Genomic DNA, 15,039 nt, shown 5'->3' on the forward strand with positions numbered 1-15,039 from the left:
AGTGGAGTGCTAGATTTGGAGTCAGGAAGAACTGAGTCTGAATCCTATGCCCATGTAAACATGGCTAAGTGAGTCATTTAACCAAAACTGTTTCTTCCTAAGTAAAAGAACAATAAGAATACCTTTGATATCTACCCCCAAAGGGTTGTTTTCAATTAGTTAAGAAGCATTTATTAATCACTTACTGTGTGTCAGACACTGCTAAGTGCTGAGAATACAAATACAAACAAAAAGAATTGGGGCATCTGGGTGATGCAGTGGATAAAGCACTGGCCCTGGATTCAGGAGGACCTGAGTTCAAATCCAGCCTCAGACACTTGACACTTACTAGCTGTGTGACCCTGGGCAAGTCATTTAACCCTCATTGCTCAGCCAAAAAAAAAAGAAAGAAAGAAAAAGAATCCATACCCTCAAGGAGCTTACATTCTAATGAGGGATAACTACACACAAAAGAAAGCTAAAAAGAGAGGGGAAGGGAAGGAGTGAAAAGGTGCCTGTGGATTGGAATCTGGTGAGAAATGAAGAGGTGTCTGGCCTCCTTGTGAAGTAGCATGGTGTATGCAAAACATGCAAATCTTCTACATGTGACTGCTACCATAAATCAGAGGCAGCCATGTCATTGCAGATAGAGAGCTAATCTCAAAGCCAGGAAGGTCTGGGTTCAGGTCTTGTCTCTAATATATACTAGCAACATGACCTTGGACAAATCACTTAACTTATAAGTACTGTAGGCAACTCGAAGTTTTGGGGTGGGGGAAAGTGCTGATCTGCATCAATAGAGGGAGTTTCATCACCTGGGAATTCCCAATATTAATGAAATCACGGGTCTGGTACCTATCTTATTGTTATTATAAGGGCTTAATAGAATCTGGTATGGACTTGCAGAGGGGTGAGCCTTTGTTCTGTTCTATGATATTCCTTTGTTAGGTATGGCCATGGCCACCAACAAGCTCCATGGGAGGTTTTGGAGTATTAATAGGGATGTACTCAATAGTACTAAAACATGGATGAAGACATCTCCTTAGACCTAATCAACTAGAAATGAATTGGTTGATTTTAGGCTAGAGAGCTGAGAACAGAACTCAGAGCAGTGCAGCTAAGAGTGTCCTTGAGTCCCCTGAGGGAGGTGGAAGGAGAGAAGGAGAGAATATGTGTATGTGCGTATGGGACCCCCAATCTCACCTCAGGTGCCTTGGGAAAAAGGCACATCAAAGTTATCCTCACATGGCCAGAGAAGAGATATCCAGAGTCAGGTTGGGGCCTCTTAACCATAGGGCTTTGGAGAGCCCCTCATCTCAGCTCTTAGCTCTGGCTGTGGAGAGGCAGTGGCATATAGCTTCTCAGCCTGAGGGATGACAGCTGTAGAAAAGAGAACCAGCCATGAGTCTATAGAATTTCTGAACTCTAGTTTTGTCTGGAGGAGTCTCATGAGTTTCTGAAGCCCAGTTTCTGGAATGGGGAAGGAGGAATTTTCCTGGATAATGTCGAGTTTCTGGCAAATCAAAGGACATGATGTTCTAAACAGAGAAGGGGGAGTTGATGGACAACTCCGGGCTCTGGGGAAAAGAGGATGTACAGTTGAACAATCATCAAAGGATTCAACCATATATGGGCTGCCCTCTGTGACTACCATGAGTTGGGTTTTTTTAATCATAAAAGTATTTTATTCTTTTCCAGTTACATGTAAAGATAGTTTTCCCAAGCTTTTTAGTTCTAAATTTTTTTCCCTTCCTCCTTTCCCTCCCCCCTCCCCAGGACAGAAAGCAATCTGATATAGGCTATATATGTACAATCACATTAAACATATTTCTGAAAGAAGAATCAGAACACAAGGGAAAAACCTCAAAAAAAAAGTAGAAACAGTATAGTTCAATCTGCATTCAGAATCCACAGTTCTTTTTGTGGGGCAATGAGGGTTAAGTGACTTGCCCAGCTAGTAAGTGTCAAGTGTCTGAGGCTGGATTTGAACTCAGGTCCTCCTGAATCCAGGGCTGATGCTTTATCTATTGCACCACCTAGCTGCCCCCTCCACAGTTCTTTTTTTCTGGATGTGGAGAACATTTTCCATTATGATTCTTTGGAATTGTCTTGAATCATTGTATTGCTGAGAAGAGCTATGTCTATCACAGCAACTTCAGCTTCTTTTGTTTTTTGTTTTTCCTGGGGAGATTCCAAGCACATAAGACTATATTATAAAGCTGGACTTCTTTATAAAGTAACAGCAAGATAGAATAGAAGGAGGCATGAAGGAGTATGAAATCACCACCATCACTCAACAGTTCTGTGAGTAGCAGTGCCTTCAAGGACACTGACCCTACCTTCAGTCTATCTACCCCCACCCCTCACCAGCCCTGTCTCCCATCATCATGTAGGGGACAACTCTGGTGGAGACCCAGCCTGATAGCTGTGTCTGTGGATGTTGTAGCCCCTTCCTCCTTAGCATCTATCACTACTGAAGAAGTGGAAAAGGAAGTTCTCGCCATCAAAGTCCTTTTGGTGACTCAATGTCAAAAATAGGGTTTTAGCAATTGAAATGACAATGATGACGTGTTCGCACATCGGTTTTATATCTTCCTTTACAAGCAGCCAAACTGGATAACTTGCCATCCAGATCACAGGATTTTACCATGCCAGGCCTCCAATAAAGAAGACCTAAACTTAAATCCAGCCTCAGATACAGACCAGCTGTGTGATCTTGGGCAAGTCACTTAATCTAGAGTTGTGTCGGTTTCCTCATTTTTAAAAATAGAGATAATAGGGGCAACAAGGTGGCTCAGTGGATAGAGCACTGGCCCTGGATTCAGGAGGACCTGAGTTCAAATCTGGCATCAGACACTTGACACTGACTAGCTGTGTGACCCTGGGCAAGTCACTTAACCCCAAATTGCCTCACACACAAAAAAATAGAGATAATAACAGTACCTACCTCCCAGAGTTGCTGTGAGCATTGAGATAGTATTGGCAAAGCACTTAGCATAGTGCACATAGTAGGAACTATAACATGCTAGTTATCATGATGATGATCATGATTACTATTATTATCTGCTCTGAAGCTGAACCTTCCTACATGTTTTGCCTTTGCTTATTAGAAGTTATTGATCTCCTTGAAGACAGAGACTATCTCATTTTTCTATTTGTATCCATAAAGCTACAGACACACACACATATATCCCGAAACCCAGTCAATAAAATGGATTGTAAGGGCTAAAATTCTAGCTATACTATCTAAAATCTAATGAGTGGTCGCCAATAAATTATAAGCTTTAGCCAGAGTATTTAAGTGTTTAAGTATTTATTACAGAGCATTAGGATCAGAGAGAAAGGTAAAAATCTAACTATTTCTAAGGGACCCCATCATCCGACCCACCATGGTGAGGTCAGAAACCAAAAGAGAGGGAACCCCTCCTCCAGTGTCTGCTTCCTACCTTGTGTCCTCTTCCCAGAAATGGGAGGCTCCTCAAGTTGATTGGCTGGTAGCCTTGAGGGAATATCTTCCATAGTCTAGTCCTTGGTTTGATGTCTGGAGTGGCAAACATCACTTCCTGGACCGTGACAGCATGGCTTGCCCTCAGAGGCCTTCTCCTCATGGCAGAGCTTTTCTACAGTAAGTCTTTAGCAGGTGGCATCATTCCAATTGTTACAGGACCTCCCTTCTCTTGGCAGAGGTGAGGGACTAGGACAGAGTATTGTACACATTGTCAGATGTAGTCTCTATCAGATTTTTTTCCATAATTATTTTCCTTTGTCACAAGGGAGGCTTCATTCTAGGTTGGGGTTGGTGTTGGTTTGAGATGACAAAATGTGCCAATATAGTATTTGTTTTTTAAGAGCAGATGCAAGGGGTAATTAGTTGGCACAGTGGATAGAGGACCAGCCCTGGAGTCAGGAGTACCTGAGTTCAAATCCTGTCTCAGACACTTGAAACTTATTAGCTGTGTGACCCTGGGCAAGTTAACCTTGATTGCTTCACCAGAAAGAAAGGAAAAAAAAAAAGAACAGATGCTTTGTAAAGATGGTCTCATATTTCGTCCTCCTTTGACAGTATACTTTTCTTCCATTCTCATCTCCAGACATTTATTAGAGTATCCCTCTTTGGTGGCTTTTTCCCAGGGGTACAGTATCTCCTCTTGCATGAGATTTCCCATCATCTATTTCTTTCATTTTTGTCATTGTTCAGTCATGTCTGACTCTTTGTGACCCCATTTTGAGTTTCTTGGCAAAGATACTGGAGTGGTTTGTCATTTCCTTCTCCAAACAGGGTTAAGTGACTTGCCCAAGGTCACACAGTGAATAAGTGTCAGAGGCCAGATTTGAATTCAGGAAGAGGAGTCTTCCTGACTCCAGACCCAGCGCTGTAGCCACTGCGCCACCTAATTGACCAATTTATTTAATAAGCATTGGTCTTTCTTCTTAGTGGTGCTATTTCCACTAAATAAACAGTGCAAAGTCATGAAAGAGAACAATAAAAAACCACTTACTTCTTTGATTGTAGAGTGTTTTGATGGTGCTTTATACTGATGTGATATCCATTTCATTCTTTAGTTCAGGCCAACCCCGAGGGCAAAACTGATGTTATTTCTATAGTGCCTTTGATGGGCTATGTGACTTGGTAGGATGGTGTTTGTATATAGTGTGGGAGGTTCAGACGCTTCAGGCTGTTCATCCATAGCCAAATAAAATATGAATCATAACCATTTTCAAATATGAAGGACAAAAAATACAGAATCAGAGGATGTTAGATTGGAAGGAACCTTAGTTCTAGTGTCATCTTCTTATTCTACAAATCAAGTTAAATCCTAAGGTGAGGCAGGTGGGAAAAGGATCTGCTCAAGATCACTTAGCAAATGTAATATGGGCAACTAGGTGGTGCAGTGGATAGAGCACTGGGCTTGGAATGAGGAAGACCTGTCTTCTTGAGTTTAAATCTGGCCTCAGACACTTTACTAGCTGTGTGACCCTGGGCAAATCACTTAACTCCTTCTGCCTCCGTTTCTTCATCTGTAAAATGAGCTGGACGGGGCAGCTAGATGGCGCAGTGGATAGAGCACCAGCCCTGGAGTCAGGAGGACCTGAGTTCAAATCCGGCCTCAGACACTTAACACTTACTAGCTGTGTGACCTTAGGCAAGTCACTTAATCCCAATTGCCTCACTAAAAATAATAAAAAAAAAATAAAAAAAAAATGAGCTGGAGAAGGAAATGGCAAATCCCTCCAGTATCTTTGCCAAGAAACCCCCAAATAGGGTCATGGAGAGTCGTAGACATGAATGAACTGACCGAACAATATTATGTGGTAAATAGAGCATTCGGGGGTGGGGGGGGGAAGGAGGGAGAGGACATTGGAGCTCTCCCCATTTTCTTGGGGAACTGCTTAGGCAGAGCACAGCAACACCACCATGTTTATCTTCCCCATGATCCTATATCTATATCTATCTATCTATTTTTTTCTTGTCATTTCTATTTTGAATGCTCACTAGATGAAGACTTGGGCCTCTCTCTGCACCATTTATTGTATTAGCCACATTGAGGATGCTAAATATATAAACATAATATCATATCAGACTTTAATTCATTTTTCTTTTTTTTGAAACATGAAATCATTAGAATATTTTGACCATTATGATTTGCAAATCAGCCTGAATCATAAGGAATAGGTTCTGGTAACAAGGACTTTTAAGGAGGAAAAATTATCTCTTTTAAGATTAGGCATTTTTCTGACATTGAAAGGACACAGAGTCCTGTTCTCTATGAAGACTAATTCACACCACAGTTTGATTAGGGGGTAGGGGGGTGTTGTTGGATGAATGAGGGAGTAGGTGTGAACAGAAAGACAAATTTAGGCCCTATTGTCTAACTCTTCTTTGAATTGCATGCCCAAATTAATGCTTTGCTCCCAAGGTTCATGTCACCACAGAATGATATCACTGGAAGGGAGTTTAGCAGTCATAATATAATGAAAAAAGCATTTGCTTTGGTGTCAGAGGTTGTTGTTGAGTCATTTTTCGGTCACGTCTGACTCTTCCTGACTCCATTTGGGGTTTCCTTGGCAAATATACTGGGTTGATTTGCCATTTCCTTCTCTAGCTCCTTGTCCAGGAAACTGAGGCAAACAGGGTTAAGTGACTTGCCCAAGGTCACACAACCAGTAAGTGTTTGAGGTCAGATCTGAACTCAGGAAGATGTCTTCCTGACTCCAGGACCAGCACTCTATACACTGTGCCACCTAGGTGCCCTTGAGTCAGAGGATGCATGTTCAAATCCTTTGTCTGAAGACAATCCAGTGACTTTGGGCAAGTCACATAGGTAGCCTCCTTAGGCCATAGTATCCTTGTCTACAAAATGATGAGATTGAACTAAAGCATCTCTGAAGTCCCTTCCAACTCTAAATCTTTGATATTGATCCTGAGGCCATCCATTCTACACTCATACCTCAACCTGAATCATGGAGCAATGCCCACTCCAATGTCCCCAATAAGTGTCCATCCATCCTCAGCTTGAACCCTGTCAGGGATAGCTCATGAGACATGGTAAAATTTTCAGAAGTCATAACAGCTCTTCTGGATTCCCTTAAGTCCTACAAAGATCCCAAATGGAAATAAATTCCTAATCCTTGTTTCAGTTCTTTTCCTGGAACCGAGTAGTTACTTTTTCTTCTCTTAAAAGTTCTTTTCCTTCTGGGAGAAAAGAGTTCAGAAAAAACAAGATAAAGCCCTGTAATACTCAGCCTTTCAGGTTTTCATTTCTTTAAGTGACTGAGCCAGTGGAAGTTGGGGAGAACTTCTCGTTCAAAAGATAAAACATATCTGTGGTAGTGCTATCACAATCATGGCGTGGTTGGAGGTTTTGGGTATAGGAAGAATGACAGAAGATAGATTATTCAAAGCAAAGAGAAGCTTTTCTTATCAATCCTCAAGGCTCCTCTTTCCCAGACCTTATGAATCAGTAGATTTGTTTATTCTCCCAGAGGAGGCCATTTTCTTCCTAAATGCTCAGCTTTATACTCCCGTACTTTCTGCACTGACTTAGCTCTTTCAACCAGGGCTCCATATCTATTAAAAAAAGTTCCAAGCCAAGGTGGAGATTCCCATTGGTCTCTCATTCTGGATAGACAGAGAGGGCAATGTGTGCTGACTCTCACAAGGGACAGGGTGGCAGTATATAGTGCTTTTTGTAAGTGGCGGGCAAGGGGCCACGGCAGCAATTTGTTCCCTGTGCCAGTGGAAACTGGTCCAGGTTAGCATCTTTGGCTATAGGTTCTTGACTCCTGCTCTTAAAAAGAAAAGTTACAGTATTGTAGTATAGGAATCACAGTTGCCAGAGGAAATGTCTGGAAAGATTTCAAAATATGGAAGTGCTGAGTAGAGTCTCTTGTGGATAGCAAGGTAAGCAATTCTAAGAGATGACTTCTTTCAGTAATAATACCAGTTAGAATTTATATAGTACTTTAAGATTTGCAAAGTGTTTTGCATATGATATCTCATCTTACAATCACAACAACCCTGGGAAGAAGGTGCTATTATTTTCCCCATTTTACAGATTAGAAAACTGGGGCAGATGGAGGTTAGACTGGCTCTGTGTCATATAGTGAGTAAGTGTCTGAGGCTAGATTTGAACTCTTGTCTTCCTATCTCCAGGTCAAGTGATCTGTTCACTGCCTGGATGTCTATCACCTTGCTGTCTCTAATAGTAGCTGGCATTTATTTGGCATTTTAATGTTTGCAAAGCATTGGATAGATGTTATTTCATGTGGTCCTCACAACAACCCTGTGAGATAGATGCGATTCCTATCGTCATTTTACAGATTGGGACACTGAGGCTGAGACAGGTCAAGTGATTTCCATGCAGTTAATAAATTAATAATCCTGAGGCAGGATCTGAACTCAGATCTTATTCCAAGTCCAACAATTTACCGAACTAGTTACTCCTTTCACCATGGAACTTACAGTATCTATTCATTTTCTTTCTTAAGTTTTATTGATGTCTTTTGTTTTTAACACCATCTTATTTTCTCATACCTGCCCCTGTCCCTTGTTACAAAGAAAAAAAATGAAGCAAAACCAACTTATATAATAATAACTAAGATTTTATATAGCGCTTACTGTGTATCAGGTACTGTGCCAAGTGATTTATAATTATTATCTCATTTGATCTCGACAGCAACCCTGGGAGGTAGATTGCTTTATTACCCCCATTTCACAGATGAGGAAATTGAAGCAAATGGAGATTAAGTGACTTGCCCAAGGTCACAGAATTTATAAGTGACTGAAGTCAGACTTGAGGTCTTCCTCACTCCAAGCCCTATGTTCTATCTGCCAGCTGCCTATAATGACCATATCTTACAGCACAGTCCCACAGTTCCCTGACAAAATGAAGGTGGGACATTTCATCACTTGTCCTCTGAAATTGATCTTGGTCATTGCCTTTAGCTACTTTGAGCAATCTTTTAGTGTTTTCATGTAGTTATGATGTATGTTATTCTTCTGGTTCTACATTCTTTGGTATATGTTAGTTTATACAAGTCTTCCCATGTTTCTCTGAATTCCTCATATTTGTAATTTCCTGTAGCACAATAATACTTCATTACATTTGTATACCATAGTTTGTTCAGTCATTCCCCAACTGATGGAAACTGACTTTGATTCCCAATTTTTTTGCTACCACAGAAACACCTTCTGTTAATATTTTGGTATATGTGGTAACTTTCTCTCTGTCTTTGATCTAGAAGTTTGGCATTGTTGCAAAGATCTATGCTTAAATTAGATAATGATATCCTAGGACATTGGCATGGAAAAACTGGCTTTTTAAAAAAACAGAATAATAGAAGCACTTGTACTAGTTGGTACAATTAACTTTTTCTCAGAACATCTCAACAATTTATCTTCTTCTATGGAAGCTATTGAAACTTAGTAATTCTATTTGGCAGATCTCCATTATTTTTGCCTATTTTTATTCACTCATTTACCACCCAACTCTGTACACCCTTATTAATCTGGTCTAACATCTCTGTTTGATTTTTTTTTCTTTCAAAAGTATAAAAATGTTTTGCCTTGTGCAATTTGATGAGAAACATCTCCTTTTTGTGGACTTCTCTTTGTGCTTAAGTGCCCTCTCCTTTTTGGACATAAGTAATAAAGCTATACTTTGATTACTCTGAAAACCAACTACTCTGACTTAACTGTTCATAAATTGCTTGATTATGAATTCTTCTTGCAGGGTACAACCTTACAAGTTCCTCAAATTGTTCTAGATATGCTGTAGTGGTTCTTAGCTTCTATGAGCTTGTGTCCCTCCCCCACCCAGGCCTCCCACAGACACCCTTGTATTCCACCCCCCCCCCAACCCCAACCAGCCATTCAGCCCTCTTACCCAACTGTAACCTTAGTTCCAGAAGACCCTGGTGCTGCAGCTGATTCAGAGGCTTGGGGGTAAGTTCCTCTGGTACAGCATGCCTGGGGTCTGTGTTGGCATGCTCATGGGGCTGGACTCTACTTATAGTCCAGCACAGCCCCCTTTAATCTGTCTTTGGCTGGAAAATAATCTCAGCCCATCTTTTTGTGGATTTTTCTGTTCCAGGGGTTCTTTTATTGCTGTTTTTTGGGGGTAATTGTATCAGGAACTCTGTGTGTTTAATGTTTTTCCTCTACCATCTTGGCTTTGCCCCTAACCATTGCTTTATAATCAAATTTGACATTTGGTAATACTAGACCACTTTTATGCTTACATTTTTTCCATTATTTTCTTTGAAATCCTTGACCTTTAATTCCCAACAAATATCTATCCCACCCTCCCTACAAAATATATTTTGTTTGTCTTATGTAAAATATAAATATGCTTGCCTTATTTATATTATTCATACTTTACTATCCATTTATAAATACAGTTAATCTTATTGGTTTTAATTATTGTTCTTTTCTCTATATGCTCTTGAAATTTTGGTTTGTTGAAGAGGTTTTTTTTTTGTTTGTTTTGTTTTTTGGCTCTCAGAGAGCAGGGACATTGTGTAACTCCCTGTGTAGAGGACCTAGCATAGCATCATTGAATTACCTCATCAGCGATTCAAGAAGGATGACCTTTTTGAATTAAGTAAGAAATAGAGTTTATTGGGATAGCTTTGCTATTGTCGATGACAATAGATTCTGTATTCTTATTTATTCATTTGCACAGGTTAGTGATGTCTGCACAGAGGTTAATTTCCAACAGAACATCCCAGCCATCTTCATCCAGTTCTGATTATACTTGGGAATATGAATATTATGAAATTGGACCAGTTTCATTTGAAGGCCTGAAAGCCCATAAATGTAAGTCTTGCTTGGGGGCTCTATATTATAAATGTGCTATTTCATGAGTGCATTTCCCATGCCTTTTCTTCCACTTCTCCACTCTGTGAAGTAGCTTATGTTCTTTCCTATTTATTATGACTGCTTTAAAATTTCTAATTTGGGGGATGTGTCTTTTCTCTCCATTTTTGATTGAATTTTACTAGTACATGGAAATCTATTAAAGTGTAAGTAATCATAAACATGTATTTAATTGGCTTTGTTATTGCTTAAAGTTAAATGCATGATCGATTCTTTAAATGAAATAGCTTCATAATGAATTCTCTCATATAATGTGGTTTCTCTTTCCTTCATCTCCATCCACGCAACCCCTAAACAAATTTTTAAAAAATCTGACTAAGAAATAAAATCCCCAGACATGTAATTTGGTCCTTTAAAAATATCTTTGCAATGAAACACAAAACATTGTGTTCTGGAACAACATGGCAACCCTATTCTACTCTGAGCAATGGAAGTGTCAAGCCAGCCCAAGATTTTTGTAAGCATCCTGTAGAGAATAGGCTTCTTGGGATAGGGATTATTTTTTTGTCTTTGCATCTTCAGAGTCTAGAACACTAGAAACACAATAAATACTTGTTGGTTGAGTGATCCCTTAAAGGGGAACTTGTTAATGACAATTCACATTTCCATGGTGCTTTAAAGTTTGCAAAACACTTTCTTCACAACAGCCCTGTGAGATCTGTTGGCAGTGCAAAGATTTTTTTCAATACCTATTTTACAGATGAGGAAACTGAAGTTCAGACAGGTTGAGTGACTTTTCCATGGCCACATAGCTATTAAACATTGGATATGGGAGGATGAGAACCCAGGTCCAGCATTGCCACTATGCGTGTAGAACCTGTTGAAATGATATCCCCTAAAATATAATAGGATTGTAGATTGAAAGCTGGAAGGGCATCAGGGATCATCAGCCCTAAGGTCACAGAGATAGTGTCAGAGATGGGATATGAACCAAAGCCTTCTGACTGGCTCTTTCCACTGTATTGAAATTCTGGAGCATCAAAGGAAGGCATCCCCATGGGACAGAGTGAAAGTAGAGCCTTTTATGTGCTTCTTGTCAAACCTAACGCCAAGAGCAAAACCTTATATTTGGCAGCCCGCCTGATTCAGATCTCTTTGTCAGCTGATAGCCAGCCCACAGCTGTGTGAAGGTTAGGCAGCAAAATCCATACAGAAACTGACTCTGGGCCCATGGTTTGAAGGGATTTGCTTCTTGTGTATAATGCATGACTTTGTGCACCTACTCAACCCAGGTGTCTGGCTCTGCTTGCAGAGAGAAGAGACTGGGAGTGTGTGTGTGTGTGTGTGTGTGTGTGTGTGTGTGTGTGTGTATAAGAGAGTGATTAGAATGGCTGGCTGAGATTTATTTTTCTGTGCTGCAGCCATGAATTGTTAGGGGAGATATTGGTGCAATTAATGATCCAGCACATAGCATGAAAATGCCATCCAATGAAAACACAACCACTCCACAGTCTGGTCCTAAATGAACCCTGGCTGCCAAGAGGAAACATCATCCTTGTTTCATTAAGCACAATTGCAGCAGCAGAGGAAGAGCCCTAAGCTAGAGATTTCTTCACTAGGCTGCAGAAATAATCACCATCCTGTGCCCTCCCTGGTTTCTTCAATGAGAACCATTCAGATGTTTGACGTGATGCTTGCAGCTGGCTGCAGCTGGAATTCACATTCATACTGTGTTGTAAGGTTTACAAAGTCCTTCTCCAAGAGCAACCCTGTGGGGGAGATAGGCACTATCATACTCGGCTCCCACAACCCCTGGAGATGTGGATAATGGCATACCCTGGGAAATCTGAAAGAGATGCAAGGGGCAGATGGGAAGATGGAAATATTTTCCTTCAGGAATTCTGAAATGTTGTCTTCTTGATCCAGTGGGGCTATTTAACAACTAATCCTTGGGTTGTGCCTATGTAGGGGGCAGATTTCTGATTTGAATTTCTTGAGTGGAAACTATTTCTTCAGTAACAAAGCATCTGTCCCTAAAGCTAGTGGTGCCATTGGTAAAATAAGGCAGTGTGGGATATCAGAAGTGAGGCTTGCATTGAAATCCTTACTTCACCACTCATTACCTTGGGCAAATAATAATTATCCTAATGAAATGACAATTAAAAAAAAACTTTAAAAGAAAGGCATCAGAACTCTAACCAAAGCTGTGAATAATAGTGACTTCAGAAAATGGGCCTCATTTTTCTCATTATATAATAAGGCAATTATACTAGGTAACCTCAAAGGTTGCTTGCATCTCTGATGCATACCTCACTAACTCTAAAATGAAGAATTCAGAATTCTCCATTTGACTAAGAAAGGATACAAGGGTAAAACCTGAACCTGCTGTTTTTGACAGTGTGTGTATACATACATACATACATACACATACACACATATGTGTATATGTATATCTATATGTATATACATATACATATGTACATATCTGTGTGTATTTATGTGTGTATGCACAAATAGTGTTCAGGGAGGACTCTGGTAAGTGGGCTTGCTGAGCCCTTTTTAGGGCTGCTTATCCACCTTTGGTGTCTACCTGTTACCCAACTCTCACCTGTGGCTCCAAGAAGCTATAGCATTTGCAGCGGCAACACCCAGTAACTGTCTCAACAGATGGGCTGAGAGTAGCCTACAGGCCTCAAACCTGTTGGCGAGTTAGGGGGGATGTCTACCCCAAGCACATGAAGACTTTTGGCAGAATGGATAGATGAGAACAATTTATTTCAATGTCCATGAATGTGGCTGAAGTAAGTGCTGGGAAGTGTTTAGAGCTTGGTAGGACATCTAAGATGCCAAAGTCATCCACTGCATTCTGGGACATCACCAGTCATCCTTTTGTCTTGCCACTGGGCTTCCATGACTGCAGAAGAGAGAGTGAGGCTGATGACTTTGCACAACTTTGCCTCATTTAAATCCAACCCATGCATGAGTTAAGACATCAATCATCATGATGTTATCAGTCCTCTTGGAAAACAAGCGAACAACACCACGCATATACATATGTATAGAAATAGAGATATATATGTCAGTTGGGTTTTTGTTTGTGTTTTTTTTTTTTTTGATTGAGAAATTGCCCTTTTGTAGATGGCTTAAATCAGGAAACTGAAGTCTTTATTCCTTCCAAGGTATATTTTTCATAGGTGACCTCTAGATGGGGACACCTGCTTGTTGAGACCAGTACATGTTACTCACGGAATTGTTATAAAAAAATTTCCAACAAAATGGGTAACAATAGAATTTATGTCCATGCTGTTTGACCCAGAGATCCCACGGCTAAGTATGTGTACCCCAGAGAGGATAAAAGCAGAAATAAGGGTCTCATATGCACAAACTATTTTGAACATTGTTTTAATTGTCAACTTAACAATGGTCAATAAACAAACATTTCTACATATTAAAAAAAAGAATAAGAAAAAAAGAAGAAAATAATAAAAATTAAAATAAAATAAAATAAAATAAAAAGAATAAGAAAGATTTATAAGAAACTGAATTTCTGTTATGAGTGGTTTGTGTTTGAAGACTGCACTCAGATTTTTGGGATACCATATATGTGCATATGTATGTGTATACATACATATGTGTGTATATACATATACATATATTGCATATGTATATATGTACATTTGCCTATCTGTGTGTATGTGTTACATATAATTTATCAGGATAATTACAAAACTGGTTTTTATTCTGTATTTCTTTGTTTATTCCTGTGCATTACAATTTGAATCTTTTCTTTTGGCCTATGACTACTGACTTACCTATGTTCCCCAAACCCCCACCTCCCAGGGTGACCTCCCTTGTGACAGGGATGTATAGTCCAGTGAAACAAGTCAATGCATTAATTATGTTTGGGAATGCATATCTCATTGTACTTCTTTGGCCAAGCATTGGTGCTTATGTTTCATAAGATCATAGATTTAGTTAGGAGGGACCTTAGAAGTCACTTTACAGAGGAAGAACTGAGGCCAAGAGAGTAAAGTGATTTGACCAAAGTCACACAGTTATCAAGTATCCCAGATAGGATTTGAACCCAGGTCTTTCTGATTATAGGTCCAGCACTCCATTTACTATGTCATACCACCTTAAATGCTTCAGCATTTAGTTTTAATAATTATAATAGCTAGTATTTATATAGTGCTTTAAGGTTTGCAAAGAACTTTAAAAATGTGATCTCATTCTATCTTCACAATATACCTGGGAGGGGGGCAACTAGATGGTGCAGTGGTTAAAGCACTGGCCCTGGATTCAGGAGTACCTGAGTTCAAATCCGGCCTCAGATACTTGATACTTACTAGCTGTGTGACCCTGGGCAAGTCACTTAACCCCCATTGCCTGCAAAAACAAAACAAAACAAAACAAAAAAACAATACACCTGGGAGGTAGGTCCTATTAATAGCCTCATTTTACAGATGAGGAAATTGAGGCAGACAATGCCCTTCTGGTTGTTTCACAAACAAAATTCTCCACCTTTCAGCTCCAGGAACTTTCTCTGCCTGTTCCCCAGACCTGGATAACTCTCCTTCCTAGATTCCTCCTACTGATTACTAGATTCTACCCTGGCTTCTTTTAAGTCCCAAGTAAAGTCCCATCTCAAAGTTTCTGGCCAGAACACTGGTCTTTTTCAGGAAGGAAGGACAAATAACAACAGCAAAATCCCGTCTTCTATTGGAAGCCTTTCCCAACCTCTC

At 40.0% G+C, this 15,039-nt stretch overlaps 1 protein-coding gene across 2 annotated transcripts in view; it reads left to right on the plus strand.

The window, feature by feature from the left end:
* Nucleotides 1-15,039, plus strand: part of MRAP2 (melanocortin 2 receptor accessory protein 2) — a 56,905-nt gene that overhangs the window by 19,519 nt on the left and 22,347 nt on the right. For both annotated transcript variants that reach the window (XM_044005360.1, XM_044005359.1), the window contains exon 2: nucleotides 10,164-10,297. In XM_044005360.1, the coding sequence (XP_043861295.1) occupies nucleotides 10,171-10,297 (127 nt within the window). In that variant the 5' untranslated portion in view covers nucleotides 10,164-10,170. The remainder of the gene's footprint in view (nucleotides 1-10,163; nucleotides 10,298-15,039) is intronic.

Source organism: Dromiciops gliroides, chromosome 4 (assembly GCF_019393635.1).
Source record: "Dromiciops gliroides isolate mDroGli1 chromosome 4, mDroGli1.pri, whole genome shotgun sequence".
NCBI classification, from domain to species: domain Eukaryota; kingdom Metazoa; phylum Chordata; class Mammalia; order Microbiotheria; family Microbiotheriidae; genus Dromiciops; species Dromiciops gliroides.